The sequence below is a fragment of the Centropristis striata genome, chromosome 5 (assembly GCF_030273125.1).
Source record: "Centropristis striata isolate RG_2023a ecotype Rhode Island chromosome 5, C.striata_1.0, whole genome shotgun sequence".
Classification (NCBI taxonomy): domain Eukaryota; kingdom Metazoa; phylum Chordata; class Actinopteri; order Perciformes; family Serranidae; genus Centropristis; species Centropristis striata.
The window spans coordinates 14286092-14304057 of NC_081521.1; the positions used below are offsets into that span (position 1 = coordinate 14286092).

Here is a 17966-nt window from a genome sequence, read left to right on the forward strand (position 1 = left end):
TATTAGTTTTATATGGAATGACTATTCAGCATTCACAAGTATAGTTAATTTTGACTGACATGATATAAGCAAATAATAATGTTATAAAACATCAGAGAGTTGTATGAAAGCACTTGATGACATTTGTAATTTGTTTTAAGGAGAAACTGCTGCTATGATGAGCACAAATTACTAAATGTTGTGGCGGTTGAACTAACTGTTGTGCAAATGTTAATAGTGATGTGAGAAATGCACCAAAGAGACTGAGAAAAACTATAAGTAGATTTTTCAATTATGGCCAAATGAGGTTGTGTGTGAAAGTGCAACCCTTGAGTAGTGTGAAGATACAAAGTGTATATTAGGTAATACATGGATGTCCATTGAGATATAAAGAGACACAGAAATAGTTATTTTAAGAAAAAGAAATGTAATCATTCAACATGGTTAGACATATATACAGACACAGATATAGGAGGGAATAAGTTTACATGCAACATAAGAAGTGAATAAAGCTAAATCTCCTTAGCATGCTAATCGCGAATAACAGAATTTGCACATTACATGCAGACCACTACAACGTCTGCAACTCCATAAAACACTTACTTTTCATAAAGTACCACACCATCCAGCACATACACATTGAACATTGATATTGACTGGAAACTATTAGAATATTATTTGAAAATCAAACCTTGTAGTTCACTTTAAAACTCCTAAAGATAGGTAGACTAAATAGACTTACAGATGAGATGAGTCAGGGTGGAAATCCAGAGTGAATTGTATTACTGACCAGGTGTAGGCCTGTCACACAATGGGGCGGAGCTCCCCTAAAAGGCGTCCGATCAGAAACAGTGCAATGCTGCAACACGTCCTACGTAAATAATGATATTTTGAAAAATGAATTCAAAAATCTTCAAAATCGAGGATGTACACCTTCGTGTCATGCGCAAGCCACATACGAAATCTAAGGTCAGTCTGACTAACGGTCAGAGAGATATGAACTAGACACACACACACACACACACACACACACACACACACACACGGACGCTTCTTGCTTTTATAGATAGATCTATTGCCATTCTGCCGTTGACAGCTCTGTGTGTGATCTTGCACAGAGCAGCACACATAACTTTCAGAGCCACATGGACTTATGTCAGTGTCAAAACCATGATATCAAATATGCACATTGTTTACAATAGCGCTGTGGGGGATTATGTGTGGCATCCAAACACACAACTCTTAAATTAAATTAAATCTAACTTCAAGTTAATTGATTTGGTTCAAACTGACATGTACAGAAACCACTTGTTTAACTAAACTACCCAGTCACAGTTGATCAAAAACGATGCATAAATGCAATTTCTAGAAAAGCGAACCAGTTAAATGGACATGAAATCCTTGATATGTTGACATTTCTTCAAGAACCTTCTTACAGTGATCTTGTGTGCTCTTCTCTGTGGTTGAGGAAGCATTTCTTTTGAATGACTGTTGAGGTAGCGTAGCCAATCAGCTGCCTTCATTTCCCTCCAATGACATCCAAGCAATAAACAGTCCAAACCAGATTCTCACACACCACACTCTGTGAGGACAAACTACTGTCTTGCTCTCATTTACCAGGACTTACCTATGGATTATCAGGAGCAGGTAAGAACCAGCAACATAAACACCAGCTCTTTATTATCTTGCAATGGAACAGTGACAACTGAAATAAAACCTATTTTGATGATCATCAGCTATCTTATGTTAGAGCATGAGCACCTGTATTCTCAATAAATAGGACTTTGTTATTCTGTAGCCAATGTAATGTCAAAGTAGTTAATCAGTGTTTGATGGGAATGTGCTACCAGAGAAATGTGACTTTAGCCTACATTATTAGATTATCATACATACATATTAAACAACTTGAACATGTGCATAAGAATAGTGATTACTAACAAACTTGTGACAACAAGTCACAAACTGCTCATGACTGAATGTAATGTAGCTAAACCTGCTTTGAGGCTGTACAGGGAGGGGCACAGCCATGTCACAAGCACCTTCTTTTGTTGTACTTTACTGTCTTTGCTGTGTGTTTCTTAACCACTACAGGTTGAAGAAATCCTATCCAATGCCAAATTTGGAGACCTGATAGAATTTTCCTACCCCATCGGATATGCACACTGGGGAGTGTATGATGGAGATGGTTTTGTAATCCATTTTGCTGTTGCAGGTGAGGACAACATGCAGGACATTGCACAGATTACATAACATTGTTTTTTTTTTTTTTTTCCCCCAGTTTTTGCATATGCAATACTATACAATATCTCCTTCTGCAAGGTGAAAGTTGTAAGATATGCTGAGATTTTAGCTGTATCTCCTTTATTTTAAAGTCCAAGACAGAGGCCTGTCAAACATAGGTTAGCCACGCCCTAAAGCATGCCCTGCTTTATCATCTGTTTAACTCTAAACGGGACCATCATTTACAAAATGTACATCCTGTTCTAGAAACAAGAAAACAAGAAGTTTTAAACCTAATGATTGAGACCATATACTCACTATGAAAATTTTGACTAAGCTAATAAATTAAGTGAGAAGTAGTGTCATCTTCCTATTTTGTTTCATACAAATGGACTTCTTTTGCACCCGGCAGTGTCACCCCCTGCCAGAGGTGTCAAGTAATGAAGTACAAATACTTCGTTACCTTACTTAAATAATACATTTTGAGTATCTATACTTTACTGAAGTATTTATTTCTCGGCTTACTTTTTACTTCTACTCCTTACATTTTCAAGCAATTATCTGTACTTTCTACCTCCTAAAAATAGCCTCGTTATTCCCATTTCATTTCGGCTTGTTTTCATTATGGATTTTCATCATTCAAAAAACACACACAGAAACGAGAGGGATCTGATCACTGTTTACAGCCTCTCTACACCTCAACCTTACTGAGAGAAGCTGCTGCTAATTCATGTTAGCATTAACTGGAGCATTAACTGGGGTGTTAGTTTTGGCTAGCAAAAAATAAAAACAAATCCTATGTTACTGACTTCAGAAAACTGAGCAGCGACTCCTTGGAGTGTCTGTTAGTCCAACCAAACACTGAACAAGACATTTTTACTGAACAAAATCATTAAGTGAAAATACAGTGAAAGGGTCAAAGTTATGAGACCAAACCACTAAACGTCCTTTTTTATATCTATATAACGTTATATATAACTTTATTGACACGTTGCCGTGGATACGCATTGTTCTGCTTCTCTCCTGATGATGGCTCTCCTTGTCAGTGACCTGTCAATCAAAGGTAGCCCCGCCCCAAATCATATGATTCTTTATCTTCTATTTTCTTCTAAATGGGGCCATTATTAGAACTATTGACATCAAATTGTCTTGAAGAAGATTTTTTACTAGTGATTGACACCATAGTGTTGTCCTGAAAAAAATCTGAGGTAATAAATGAAGTCAGAAGTTTTCTCATTTTGCATTGAAATTAATGGACAGAAATGTTTTTGCAGCCAAACGTAGCGCCCCCTGCTGGAAGTTTTGGTAGAATGCAGCTTAAGGCACTTCCTGGTTTGCCTCCCTGCTCAGACCCGGAGGTTGCCGTCTGAGTGGAGTATGTAGATGCAATCAGAATCGTATAACTCAACGGGAGCTTGACATGCCCCGGTCAATAAGATCAACTGGTCATCAGCCAATCCAATAATAATATAATACTACACATGATCCAATTAGAAAATAGCATTGTTGTATCCAGGTAAACAGATTCCTGCAGCTAAGCTTGTATGTTCATTTACATTTCAGTAAAGGCTAACATGACAACATGCCTCTGAAGTTTGACTTTTTGCACCATTACAATACTTAAAGACAACTCGTCATCATATCTTCCACTCCATGAAACACATGTCAATGCTCAAGTAGTACACATATATGGTTATTTAATGTTTATGCTTTGTACTAAAATATGTTCATTTTCAATGGGCATAAATGGAGCTGAAACAGGTGCATCCCACATGTTTCAACATTAACATTTGAATATAACATAATAGTTATTATGGCTTTTTTAATCTACTGTGAATACTTTTGACACCTCTGCCCCCTGCTGGCCATCACAAAGGGTGCATTTTAAGGCCCTTCCACATTGGTTTGACTGTTCAGGCCCAGAGGGTGCTGCTTGGGCACCACATTTATAGAAAAAATGCTTTCTGTGAATACAGACTGAACATTTCCTACTGAAGGCACCGCAACAACACTAGTTGACTTTAATTGGGAATGTAATGTGTTTGTCATTGAGATTCACAATGACTGTGAGCGTTCATCAAAAATGCATTTACAAAAGAGGACAGCGCTACCTTTCAGCATTTTTGGACAGAAGGTCAATTTGAAATATTGCAACAACAATACAGTCAGGAGATTCAGGCATCAGGTTACACCTCTCAGACAGGAAACCTATACTTCCACTTTGCTGTTTGCAGTCGTTGCTGTGTGCAGCATAAAGTTGATCACAGTTTTACAGTTTCCCTGTCTTTCACAGGTCTAATAGCACCAATTAAATATATATAACCACAATAACAAAGGGTGATGACCCCATAAAACATAATAGTGGTAAAAAGCTGAAGCTTACATATAACTGATGTTGTTTGCCAAATTGTTGCACATCCTTAAAATGTAAACTGTCTCATTTTTCAGATGAGGGGAAAATGATGAACAGCGCACGGCATTTAATACAATCAGTTTTCCCTGTATGTGGTGACCTTCTTCTGGGGGTGACCAAGATCCGCAGAGTTCCTCTTGCTGAGGTGAACGTTCCTAAAGGAGCCCATGTTCTGATCAGTAACAACCGCCACGCCTTCAGACCGTCACCACCTGGAGACATGAAGCGACGGCGTGACGCCCTTCTTGACCTGGACTTCACATATAAACTTTTAAGCCTCAACTGCGAGCACTTTGCCACTTTTGTACGCTACGGGAAAGCTGTGTGCAATCAGGTATATAATACTCTTAATTATTAATGAAAATGCCTTAACGTTTGTCTGAAACTAAGCCCCTCCACCAATCATCAGCCAGCTCTGACCAGGCTCCGACCATTGATTACTATTCGTCTCTGCCTTATAGACTCTAATGCAGGGGTGTCAAACTCAAATACACAGTGGGCCAAAATTTAAAACTTGGACAAAGTCGCGGGCCAACATTGATATTTATTAAAAAAATTGACCTAAACAAGTTCAAACGAAATGGAATAAGCAAAGCTTGATATAACTTAATATTGCAAACATCGAATATCAAATAAAACAAACAAACACATCAACGGCATTCATTTCTTAAATAAAATTTTAATAAAAATCGTATGTCCCTTCATTTTATATGCGGCCTTCTTTAAATTTAAATTTAAATTTAAATTTAACAGTAATCCTTTTCCACAGGCTAAAAATAAATGTAAGAATAAAATAACAATAATAAACCAAATGACTAATAATAATATCCTTCAATGAATGTGCAACCATTCAAGCCTTGGACTAGCAAGAAAAAGTGCATAAAGACAACTTTAATTGTTGCTCAGTTTGCTAGACACTGATCTACTGTGTTCAAGCCAAAACACGAGCAGAGCATTCTGGGATTTGTAGTATTATTTGCGCTGTATAATACTGGCCGTATAATGCTGGCTCTAATGCAATCAGTTCAGCTTTTTCTTTTTCAGGCTTGTGATGGTTAAAATGTTGTGCCTGGGACAGGTGCAGTGGTGACACTCATTACCTGTGGAGCTATTAGCAGAGTACAGCTTATGATTAACTAACATAATTCGCATGCATCTGAAGATATACTGAATGTACCAGATACTGCTTCTGTCAGGGTGAGTGGAGCAGGTGGAACAAGTGCAGAAAACTGGAAATTGATGTGATGAATTTTATTTAAAGTAGTGCAGGCAAGAGTAAAACAGGCAGGAGAAAACCAAGGCAAGCGGGGAGGGAATAACCAGGGGAGACCAGACAGAAAATAAAAATGGTAAACAGGCAGGACATAACAAAAGGATCCAATCAAGACTGAACTAAAACCTGGGACTTTAATACACACCAAACAACAAATAGATGTAGGGCAGGTGGATTCACAGGTGACAGGAATGTGACGACAAGGCAGGAGGTGAAACTGAGGGAGTACTGAAACAGATATGATGACAGCTTCTGCTTTAACCCTCCTCTTATGTTCGTTTCTCAGGATCAGCAATAATGTTCTTGGGTCAGTTTGACGCATGTTGAATAATCAGTGTCAGAAACTAAAAAAATCCCAATAAACATTGTTTATATTTCAGTATTAACTCCATTACTAACCATAATATTCAGTATTTAGTGCAGTGGTGGTCTTTACCTCTCACAGATCAGGTTCAATGTGGATAATTCCTTTGTTTTTCACAAAACAATGTGTGTTAAAAATTATTTTTTTATGTAGATTGGAAAGACCTACACAAAAATACAATGGTTTTACATTACTTTGATTTTTTACATTTTTATTTAAAATTTCTTTTTTTTTCTTTTTATGAACAAATACTTTTAACAATTTTGTTTTTAGATTTTTAAACTGTGAAATGGGTCAATTTGACACGCAACATAACAGGAGGGTTAAACAAACACATTTCACTTAAAGTTGACAGAAACAAAATAAAACTCACAAGGGGTTAGTTAAGGGTTTATTTTTTTACCAAACCAGTGTTGGTGATTGTTGTGGAGCAGTAGAAGGACTAACCAAGACGGTTTTGTGAGTTTTTTGTGTTTCATTTGACTATGAATGAAGTACGTTTTATAACAAAGTAAAATGACTGTATTTGTTAATGGAGTTTGGTGTATTTGATGAGGGCGATATTGCTGCTGATTCTGCTTAAACAAAAATGATTTTATTCTTAACAAAAGGGCCTATTTCTGTAGGGATCCTTTACCTAATGCAGTCATACACTTATAATAACAATCTGAGTCTATCAGTGGACACATTTTTAATTTTCTTATGCCTGAAATGTTCGGTGATGTGGCAACTGCAACTTAAAAAAAAACACATGCAAATACACAAAACACAAGCAAATTGAGAAAACATCTTCATCAATTTGACAACACAAGAACAGCATTTAGAAAAAGCGCTGCAGATAGACCACAACACAACAGAAGTGTTTCCGGAGGACACTTTAAAGTGATGCACACGTCTGGACACACTTGATATTATCATGTTATTTCAAGATAATGATAATTTCATGTTATAACGTTAGCGGCTGATCATAGTGTGCTAACGTTAGCGGGCTAGCAAGACCAAGACCAGCTCAGTGCCGTAAAGAGAGACCAACTAAAACGTGCATCATTCATTTATTTGATTTGTTTAACTGCTTGTGTTGTCAAATTGATGAGGATGTTTTCTCAATTTGCTTGTGTTTTGTGTATTTGCATGTGTTTTCTTAAGTTGCAGTGTTGTGAGCTCTCAGGGCCACCGTATTTCACTTCTAAATTGTGATCGATTTGTTATGTTCTATCTTTATCTTAATGAATCTGTTTTCTCTGCTGAGTCGCTTTGACATCCTGGCTAATCCTATATATTGAGAGAGAGTAATCATACACATATTAGACCCTTCTGTCTGCTTCTCCTTGAATTTTTCCCCCCTAAAAATAGAAAATATTTCCTCATGGATTGCTGTAAGTGTGCTCCATGCTACCTTTGACAACTTCATGGACAAACAGTGGCTGACAGCAAAGGGTCAACTGGTTAAAGCATAAATAAATATTTTTTGTAGTGTGCCGTCTTAAGTGATCTGAAGCACATTAAGACATTGCTGACCATGAATGACCACTAAGAGACTGTTATTCTATTATTCCTCCAACAGATTCCTACACGACCCAAGAACACAGAGTGTGAGGAGGCAACGGTTACCTTCAATAACTTTGTCAAATCACAAGAAACTGCTGAAACCTTCATGACAGCCTTCTTTGGGGGTTTGTAGTGGGCTCAGTCTTAACGGTACAGATGACACTGGTATTATAGGAGATATAAGACATCCATTGGTTCCAACCATGTCAGTATGTCTTGTTGGGAGGGGCTGAATAACCCTCCAAAGGCTAAAGCAGAAAATCAGTCCACTGACATCTGACTTCAAGATATCTGAATGAAAATTGGTTCTCTGGGTACCCACAAGTCGACATGTCCACTTTATGCTCATATCATTCTGTTAGAGGCAGAAACATGATGTTTTTCTTTTTGCAACACAAATATATTATTGTCATTGTATTTGAATATTTCTGAATACAGATGTACTTGAAAACTTAGACTCTTGTCGATTCAATGAGTCCAGTTTTACTGGTGTCATAATGTTAGTCCATATAGCAGCCGTTTTATTGTCTTGAGAAACTTTCTGAAACTTCTAAAATGAGCTGTTGTGACCTCTAGGATAATCACAACCTCATGAAACCTCAAACTAGAGACTATACAAACTAGAGAGTATACGTGGCTTCCCTAGGCGTACTGACAATAAGAGGGTTTCTCAGCAGTTGACAGATCCATAGTGCTCAACATAAAATAATTAAAAAACATCCAAAAATGTCAGAAGTTTTAATACCAGTTCACAGCATAGACTTTTTCAATAACGTGCCTTAAAGCCTTGGTGTCTTAATGTGGAATTTTGGAGGGATTTGACCATTTATCAATTCTCGGGTGGTAAAACATGTTTAATTCCCATTTTAGCTTCACATAACTAACATCTGAGCAGAGCTGTGATCAGCCAGAGTTAAGAAAAAAACTTGTAGATGTGTAGGAACAAGTCAAGGGGAAGAAAATGGTAAGCCATTTAACTTAATTATCTTTTCAATATAATTAAGAGATTAAGATTAAGATTCCCTTATTAGTCCCACAAAAACTCAACCTCTGCATTTAATTTATCCTTTTTTGGAGCTGTGAAATACTTAAATATGTCAGTGTTTCCTTATAAATATCCTCAGTTGAGTGCAATTGTAGAGAAACTAGGAGCACCACTAGAACAATTACTAGTCTTAATGTTTTCTAATTATTTAAACTGCAATTGCATTAGTTTAAATAACACACAAACAACCATTGTCAATTTTTCCAGTTCTTAAGTCATGTATTTAATCACCTCCTTTTCAATAAAAAAAAAAGATCTAGTAAAGTTTCATTAGTCTTTTTCCTTTCTCTTAATATCTGGATCCAGATATTGTCTGTTCTCATGTCAGGTTATTGCACTTAAATTGAATCCTTAGCCAGATCTATCTTTATGTTCGCAGTTATCTGCCATCATATAAGCTACTTATACTATTCTGATAACCAGACAAATGTATTGGGGGGGGGCAAAAGATAAGGAAAAACTGAATAATGTGTGAAACAAAGAGCAGATGTGCAACATAATACCGCAAAATGACATTTAACATTAGTTGGTCAGTTTCCAACAGGATGTTATGTTTAGCTCTGTTACTGTATCTTCTCCAGTCAGAGGCCACCAAACATCTGGAACACATTTAGGATTCACTTCAGAGTTTGACTTTGCATGATATTGATTCCCATTAACCTAATCACATCAGAGCTGAAAAATTATCATTATATAATCATATCATTTTATCAAACAAAATTATATTGTCTTCAATTAGGCCTGTCACAACAAATTATATTGTTTTATTAAGACCAATTTATGCCGCTGATGATAATGATAATATAATGGGATTACAATGCATTTACGCCCTTTCAAAGAACATTGAACTTTTATTTATTTTCCTAAGAACATCCACACTTGAATAAAACAATTAAAATACCATTATACAGTCACTAGTTTCGTTATAAAATGATGCTTTTGATATGTTAATGTATTCAATTATTGGGTTTTATTACATTTTCGATCGAGTTAAGTGCAAATGTTATCACATTATTACATTATCAGGAAATGATTACATTATAGGGTGCTACAATCCCTCCTCCATGCTCGACCCCCGCTCCTCACAGCACAGATCGGAGCTTTGAGACGCTTTATCTCATAAGAACAACTTCCGGTTCGATTGAGATTGAGGAGTCGCTGTTGGGAGGCTTTTTAACCCACTCCCACTCCCAGTTGGTAACTGGTTTAGAACTGGCTACCCACCACCAGCTCGTACAGACTGGGTGAGTGTGGCTGGGAGAAGGGTAACCGGACCTACAAGACTTTTTTTTTTCAATGCTTTATTGAAAATCACAAAAATAAACATTTCTGGCACGTTTTTCACAGTACATACCTTGCATTAGTGTAGAAAGAATGCTAGGTGAACATCAATCATCAGTAAAACTTATAAATATATTGAATGTTCACCAATAATAATGTTTGGTATCTATTTTAGGCACAATTTATATGTAAAATATTCATTAAATTATTCCTACCCATCAATTATTGGCTGCCTTCAGCTTGTGATTCACATGTTCATATTGAATCAAAATCAAACAATTCATTAAAATTAGCAGTTTTTTTCTGCTAATTATAGAAATACTTTTACTTACAGTTGCACAGAGTATTTATTTTCTAGAATACATGGGATTTCAACATGAAAAATATATATTTTTTCATCTGTCCCTATGATCCAATTAACTCTGTCATCTCTGTTATAAAACCACATGACACATCATACAGCATTCAAATGAAAACAAGTCACCTGCATTCAAATCAAAACAAGTCACCTGCTGCACCCAGTGATGTCACTTCCTCTTGCAGAAAATATTTGGAGGGAACTATGGAATGTTCAACTTTCTTTCTCATTCGTTTGCACAGAATGTTGAGAATACACCAACAGTGGATTCATTTTCTGTCAAAAATGTTACTGTGATGATTTTCACATTAAATATTTTAAATCTTACATGTTTAAGCTTGGCAAATGCTGGGAGTATTATCTATGGGAATGAAACGGGTTTCATGGAAAAGAAATAAAATAAAATTCTTATTTTGTCTAAACTTCAAATGTACCTGCAATTGTGAAATGGGCCATATATATATATATATATATATATATAGTACTGACCATGTTATACACAGATAACATGGTCAGTACTCATCCTCACAACTTTTGTTCACCAACGGATTTCAGTAAGAAAATATTCTTCAATCTCTTTTTTTTTCTTAGCCACAACACCAGCCTCGACTTTGGCAGGAGTAGCAGGGGCGCGAGACTCTGGCGCTGCGTAATGAAGGGTTTTAACACAGGGGGGAGTGCTTAAGTGTGGGTGCCAGGGTTCGGCTGGAGAGCCTGGTTGGAGGTGTGTGTGTGTGTGTGTCTGTGTGAACTTATTTTCTTCCTCTTCCATTTTTTCACTCTTTTAATAGTTATTATTGTCAAGTATATCATGTTTAATATAAATAAAATGAGTAGTAGTAGTAGTAGTAATAGTAGTAGTGTCGGGCCTGGACAAGAAGGAGGACTCAGATGCAGAGCGAAGATCCGTGTGGACTTTATTAATCCCTCTTAACCTCAGGACAAGGTGATTAAATAAATGGCTATGAAAATTATCCTATGAGTCTAATAAGAACAAAAAAAACACTCCAAAAGGGAGGGACAAAACAGCTGACACAAAAGGAAAATAAACCAACAGAAAATCACTCCAATGGGAGGAAGAAAAATGCTAAGGCTAAAGGTACAAAACAAAAGGCACTCCTAAAAAAACGGAGGCTAAGACTAAATGCTACACGATAACAAAAAATCACTCCAAGGGAGGCTGCAACACAGGTACAAACTAAGAAAACTATGAACACAAAATCACTCGCCTGGAGGAAAAGAATACAACACTTCACGATGAATCAGAGCTTTACCACTATACTATACCACTGTGGTAACTGGCTTGGGTGATCGACAGGAACGAAACACTCTGGCACAAGACAAAGGGAGACGCAGACTATAAGACACATGAGGGCAATGGGGAACGGGGAACAGGTGGACACAATCAGGAATCAGGGAAGACAATCAGACTAGTGACACCAGAGGAAGGGCAAGTGATCGCGGTGTGACAAGTAGTAGTAGTACTAGTAGTAGTAGTGATAAAAATAATAATAATAACAACATTTTATACAACATTTTTTTTCCTCTTCCACTTTTTGCCTATCATGTCTAATATATATATATATATATAATAGGGTTGGTTGAGGCAAAAAAAGAAAACATCAACACCAGAAAAATAGTTATTTAACCGTCCACTTACTGCATTAATTATGTATGTATTTGTGTCTTTTTCTCATTGAAATCAAAAAAAGAAAAGAAAAATCTTCTATTAAATAAATAGATAAAATAATGAATACATTTATAAAATCTAAAGTATACCCATCAAAATTATTTTATATATATATCTTAGTGATTTAACGTTACATTGATCTGTATTTATTTATTTATTTAATGATCTAGAATTATTGACGCCAAGTTAAAATATATTCTTTTTCATTTTATTCTTAGTCTGTATGACCCAGACATGAGGATAAACTCCTCTGGGGGACAGTAGTGAGTCTGTGTTGATTGCAGTGCTGTATTTTTTAAATGTATTTTAATTTATTTTTCCAGGTGATGGTCCGTGATGCTCTGAACCAGGCGATGGACGAGGAGCTGGAAAGAGACGAGAGGGTCTTCCTGCTGGGGGAGGAGGTGGCTCAGTACGACGGAGCCTACAAGGTGAGAGAAACTCACTGAGACACAAAGGAGGAACTTATTCTAAAATATGTACAAGTCTGTGATGAGATGTCATGAAGCCAGTCTAAGTCCTGTCTGTGAAGATTATAAGGACATACTTTATTAAACTAAATATATTTCACTTTTATATGAATGAACAATATAGCCATAATGATGCACAATTCATTGTTTTGTGCTAAAATAATATTTTCTATATTTTTAAACATATTTTTGATTCACAAATTCATTACTGTAATGATAAAAATGTTTCTCCCACACTTATATATAATAAATATTTAATAAACTTTATAAAAATAAATATACATTTGTTTGAAAATTTATAATTTAACAGAATAAAATCAAACATAATGGTTTTAACAATGTATAAAGAACAAAATCTGAGTGAAAATTGATGATGAAAAATGGTTAAATGTTACGGTAATGATAGAATTTTTTGCATTAAAATATGTGTATATTTTAATAAAATACATGTTTGTGATACCAGCTACCTTTGAGCATATTTAAGTGCTTGCCAAAGAAAGAAAATCCTTTCGTTGTTTTTTTTATTTAAAAATCTTTCAGGGCAATGAATTTTGTTGCTCACAGTGTCTCTAAAAATGTCAGAAAATACATTAAAATGTTTGAAATAGATTATAAATTCATATTAAACAATGTCTTTAGATTTTATATGTTATAAAGGGTCAAAGAAAATATGTATTTAATGCTCTTGGATTGTTGCTATGAGCTGCACCATGTTGATGAGAATCAGCCAGATGTGGGGTGGTAAGAGATTTCTGGTCATATTGCTTGTTGTTGTGATCTTTTTCAGTTCCTCCTTTTTCTGACCTATTTCTGTCAGAGGTAAAGAGCAAGAATAAGATCTGAGCATTCAGAGGATGAGCAGCTTTCCTACGTTTATTTTTATTTATTAACAATCAGCAGTTTGTAGAACAGAAGTGTTCGTCATCCAATCGCTGAAAATACAGAAATCTCCAAAATGACCAAAGTTTTTGAACCCAAATCTCAGCATGCATTCTTCTCTGTTGTTCCAAAGGTCTTTATATATTGATGTTATATTCTGGAGGGTTTTTATGACCATTTTTATCCATTCTACATATGAATAAAATTGCATTATTGAGCACCAAATGTGTGTAACAAATAGAATCAACCCAAAAATGCTGCAACAACTTGTGGGACCCAGTTGAACCTGGACTGGACTTTAGAAAGGGTCCCCTAATGTTATTAACCCTTTATTCGTCATAATAGGCTTCAAATAATAAATAATTAATTCATTTAGTCATTTTAATTAGATATTTTTGACCAGAACAACTTGACTCACAGTGCTGAGCTTCATCTCAATTAATCTTCAGGTTCACAGCTTTCAGATGATGTCAACCTCTTCTATGTGACGTTTATTGTTGACCTGCTATCTCCCCCTAAACATCCACTGCCCAGAACCACTAAAAAGATCTTGGAACATTAACAGGTTAAAGACTTGGAGTCCCTTTTTGTCATATATGCCTGAATTGCCCATTTCTGATACCAAACTAACTTTAACTTTAACTATATGCATCATAAAGCAAATTCAGATTTCAACTTCTGGTTGGAGAGTGTTTAATTTCAATAACTTTATCCAGGCAATAAATGACGAAAAACTGTGGTTTCCAGTGATTTTATAGCCACTAAGGGTTGGTTTGGATTTCAGGGCAACATAAAAGATCAACCTTCTGTGTGTTTTCAGGTCCTGCCTTCAACTACCTGGACGCTCCGGCCACCAGGGTGACGGGCGTGGACATCCCCATGCCATACGCCAAGATCCTGGAGGACAACAGCGTCCCGCAGATCAAAGACATCATCTTCTCCGTCAAAAAGACCCTCGACGTCTGAAACCAAACCCACCTAAATCCTCTTTGTCTCAGTGGAAACACTATCTGGTAAAACATTTGAACCATGTGTAAATACAGACAAACAAGTCCTTTAAAAAAACGCTCCAGATTTTAATGTTTTCTCCAGATGTAAATGAAACGCACAGCTTTCTATCTGCACCCGGAGTGGCGACAGACACACGGAGTTCGTTAGTCGGTTCAAAACTTTACCGAACTCTGTGTGTGGCTTTGACTGCTCTTGTCACTTCCTTCCCTTCAAAATAAAAGTTGCTCTATCCTTTAGGTTTTTCTGTGGAAGTTTGGAATGACAAAACTGCCGAATTTGTTCCCGCATCAAATTTAGTTTGCAGACTGACTCATTTTTTATGCTTTTTTGAAAGTGATAGAGTGAAAGGGGGAGATAGAGGGGAAGACATGCGGCAAAGGGAGCTCAGGCCAGATTCGAACCCGGCTCCGCCGCAGATAGGACTCAGCCTTAGTGGTAAGCGCTCTACCAGTGTGAGCCACCGGGACGCCCATATAATAAAAGTTTATTAATGTAATTCCTCGCTCTGACTTGGGTTGGTCTCTCTCTGAGCCAGCAGGAGCCACCTCTGAGTGCTGGAGGTGGATTGTGGTCAGGAATATTTATTGTAGCTGCAGCAGCTCTGTGGATGGTTTTGTTGCTGTAAGTGACTCTGTTACAGAAATAAAAACCTTTCAGTCCATTTCACACCACTGTGCTGACTTTGTGTCTTTTCTTTTAATAATCCAGAAGTCCATACTGTCCTACAAAGTCTAACTGCAGTAACGACATGTTTGGTCAAAATTGAGTTATAACAAAACATGAACTCCTTGATGTCTGTTTTATCTTGTGACAAAGTTTTAGATTTCAATTTTGCTTTATTTCAGAGAAATGTCATAAAAACCACAAAATCCAACTCAAAACCAAGCAGTAATTACACTTACCACGGTCTGCTTTGGATCTATATACTCATTTAAACATAAAAATAATAGAAATTATAAGTTTATCTGAAAGGGAAATTATTATCTAGATAGTGATGAAGTAAAAAAGTGAGATAAAATTATTATAAAGTAATATAAAGTTATATTTTAGTCTTAATATAAGTCTAAAATATGCAAATCTTTGAAAAGAGTTGTTAAAACACTTCTAAAAACACAAAAAAACCCGAAAGTTGCGTATGTAACTACGGTTCTATGAATCCTGGATGACCACCAGAGGCGGTCCATAAGCACTGAATGACTTCGTCTTGCGCATGTACAGGTCGAGTTATACCAACAAAGTCACCTATGACCCCCTGATGACCCCCGGATAGGTTATATCTTCCGGTGTCATCAGAGAATCTGTTCCTGCAGAATCTCATAAGCACTGGATGACCCATAACAAAAGTAAGGTGAGTAGGTGGGATTCCTCGTGATTCCTCGCAGACCATCGCCCCTGCGCTGTTCTGTTCTGGCACACTGCGCCCCACCCTGAGAGGGAAGCGTCCGTTGTGACAGTCTCCCGGTGAGACGTAACAGAGCCTATGGGCACGCCCTGCAGCATGAACACCCTTCTTCTCCATGGGGACAGGGCCAGTATGCACCGCTGAGAGACCTCGATCTTTCTGTGCCTGTGCCACTCTGCGTCCAATTGAAAGCTGTTCAGCCATCTCTGGAGGGGGTGTAGTGACAGCAAATCCAAGGGAACGACGGCTGCAGCAGCCATTAGTTTGCCTAGAATGTGCAGGAACTGGAGGAAGGGCAGCCGCTGGCCCAACCGGAAGAGAGGGAGGAGGCGAGAGATATCGGCCACCCGTCGTGTCGATGGACAAGCCCTCATGGTGACAGTGTCCAGAACCACACCTAGGAAGGTGATATTCTGGGAGGGGACCAAGCATCTCTTCTTGAAGTTCACCGTGAGACCCAGTTGGGCCAAGTGAGCCAAAAGAGCAGCCGTATCTAGAGCAGCCCGAGACTGGGACGGCGCACACACCAGCCAGTCGTCCAGATATGGAAGAACTTTCATGCCCTGCGACGGCAAATGCTGGGAGTGTTAAATCTAAAGTATTATCCATGTGGGTGCCAGGGTTCGGCTGGAGAGCCTGGTTGGAGGTGTGCGTGTGTGTGTGTGTGTGTGTGTGTGTGTGTGTGTGTGTGTGTCTGTGTCTGTGTCTGTGTGTGAACTTATTTTCTTCCTCTAAATCTAAAGTATTATCTATGGGAATGAAAACGGTTTCATGGAAAACAAATAAAATAAAATTCTTATTTTGTCTAAACTTCAAATGTACCTGCAATTGTGAAATGGGCCATATATATATATATATATATATATATATATATATATATATATATATATCACTTAGAGTACCAATCAAGCGGATAATTGGATAATCTTCCATGGCACACCTGATGATTGCTTACGGTGTGCCGCGGAACAGCGGTTGGGAATCACTGCCATAGACTGTATGTTTCCAATCCACATGTTCACTCTACGGTGTTGTTTTTCTTGTGTGTGTCGGTGGCAATGATGTCGCAAGCCGCGAGTCACATATGAATTACATCACCAGTTAATTTGGTTCATTTAGACTTTTTTTTTCTTCCAAACTTCATGCAGAAAAGTGCGGAGATTGTGAAATCAAGCGAGTCCCGCATATTTCGGGCAGAATAGTGATTATTGCGGTGAATATGCGGCCTTTTTGAAAAATATTGACCCCTGCATTAATCAGCGGTATTTGGCTGATTTTGCAATAAAATCAGCGATCGCAAAGTCACGTTTTTCTGGAGGGCCTAATAAGCCATAAGTCTATGAGAACCAATATATCTTCCAAGCCACTTAGAAGGTCAATCTTGGTGTCAAAATATACATTTTCTGGGTCAAAGAATCATTTAAAGCTATTGAGAATATCACTAGATGACTCACTGTAAATAATTTGTTGATCAAGATCTGACATGAGATGAAAGCGTACCCTTGATTTTTTTGAGCAGTGTACATGGCAGCTAATCCTCACTCTCCCGTGAACATTGATTCCAAACATTTTCAACTCAGGATACCCTGCTGCAGCACTTGAAGCGAGTTGCCCAGTCTGAGTGAAAATGAACATATCTATTTGATCAAATAATCATCTAGTGATATTCTCAATAGCTTTAAATGATTCCTGGACCCAGAAAATGTATATTTTGACACCAAGATTGACCTTCTAAGTGGTTTGGAAGATATAGCATTTCTCATAGACTTTATATGGCTGCCATCACCGCAATCTTGATGAAGTGGCTCCTACTAAAAATTGAAACCTATAATGATAGAGAGTATGTGGAAAAAATGTGGTGCTTTTGTCCGGCGTGTCCCCTTTATTTGGCTAAGCCGCCTGACTAAGTCACACACCTCAGTACAAGGATTTTGCCAGAAAGAGTAACCTGCTACAAGTAACCCTAGTAGAATTTTTAGTGTATGATTTTTTTCTCCGTCTAAATGTGTTTTGTTTTTATTGTTGCAAAAAAC

At 37.3% G+C, this 17966-nt stretch overlaps 1 protein-coding gene across 1 annotated transcript; it reads left to right on the forward strand.

Annotated features, from left to right (window-relative positions):
* The first annotated feature begins 1608 nt into the window (after positions 1 to 1608).
* Positions 1609 to 8448, forward strand: si:ch211-229n2.7 (uncharacterized protein LOC100002243 homolog). Its single transcript, XM_059334051.1, has 4 exons — positions 1609 to 1626; positions 2071 to 2191; positions 4648 to 4946; positions 7814 to 8448. Exons 1-4 carry the CDS (start codon positions 1609 to 1611, stop codon positions 7928 to 7930), a joined length of 555 nt encoding a protein of 184 aa, XP_059190034.1. The 3' UTR covers positions 7931 to 8448.
* The last annotated feature ends 9518 nt before the right edge of the window (positions 8449 to 17966 follow it).

What these genes read in the sequence shown, in the direction of transcription:
- si:ch211-229n2.7 (XM_059334051.1), top strand. An exon ending in AATCCATTTTGCTGTTGCAG is followed by an intron (nt 2,192 to 4,647) that starts GTGAGGACAACA and finishes CTCATTTTTCAG; the next exon opens with ATGAGGGGAAAATGATGAAC. An exon ending in GGAAAGCTGTGTGCAATCAG is followed by an intron (nt 4,947 to 7,813) that starts GTATATAATACT and finishes TTCCTCCAACAG; the next exon opens with ATTCCTACACGACCCAAGAA.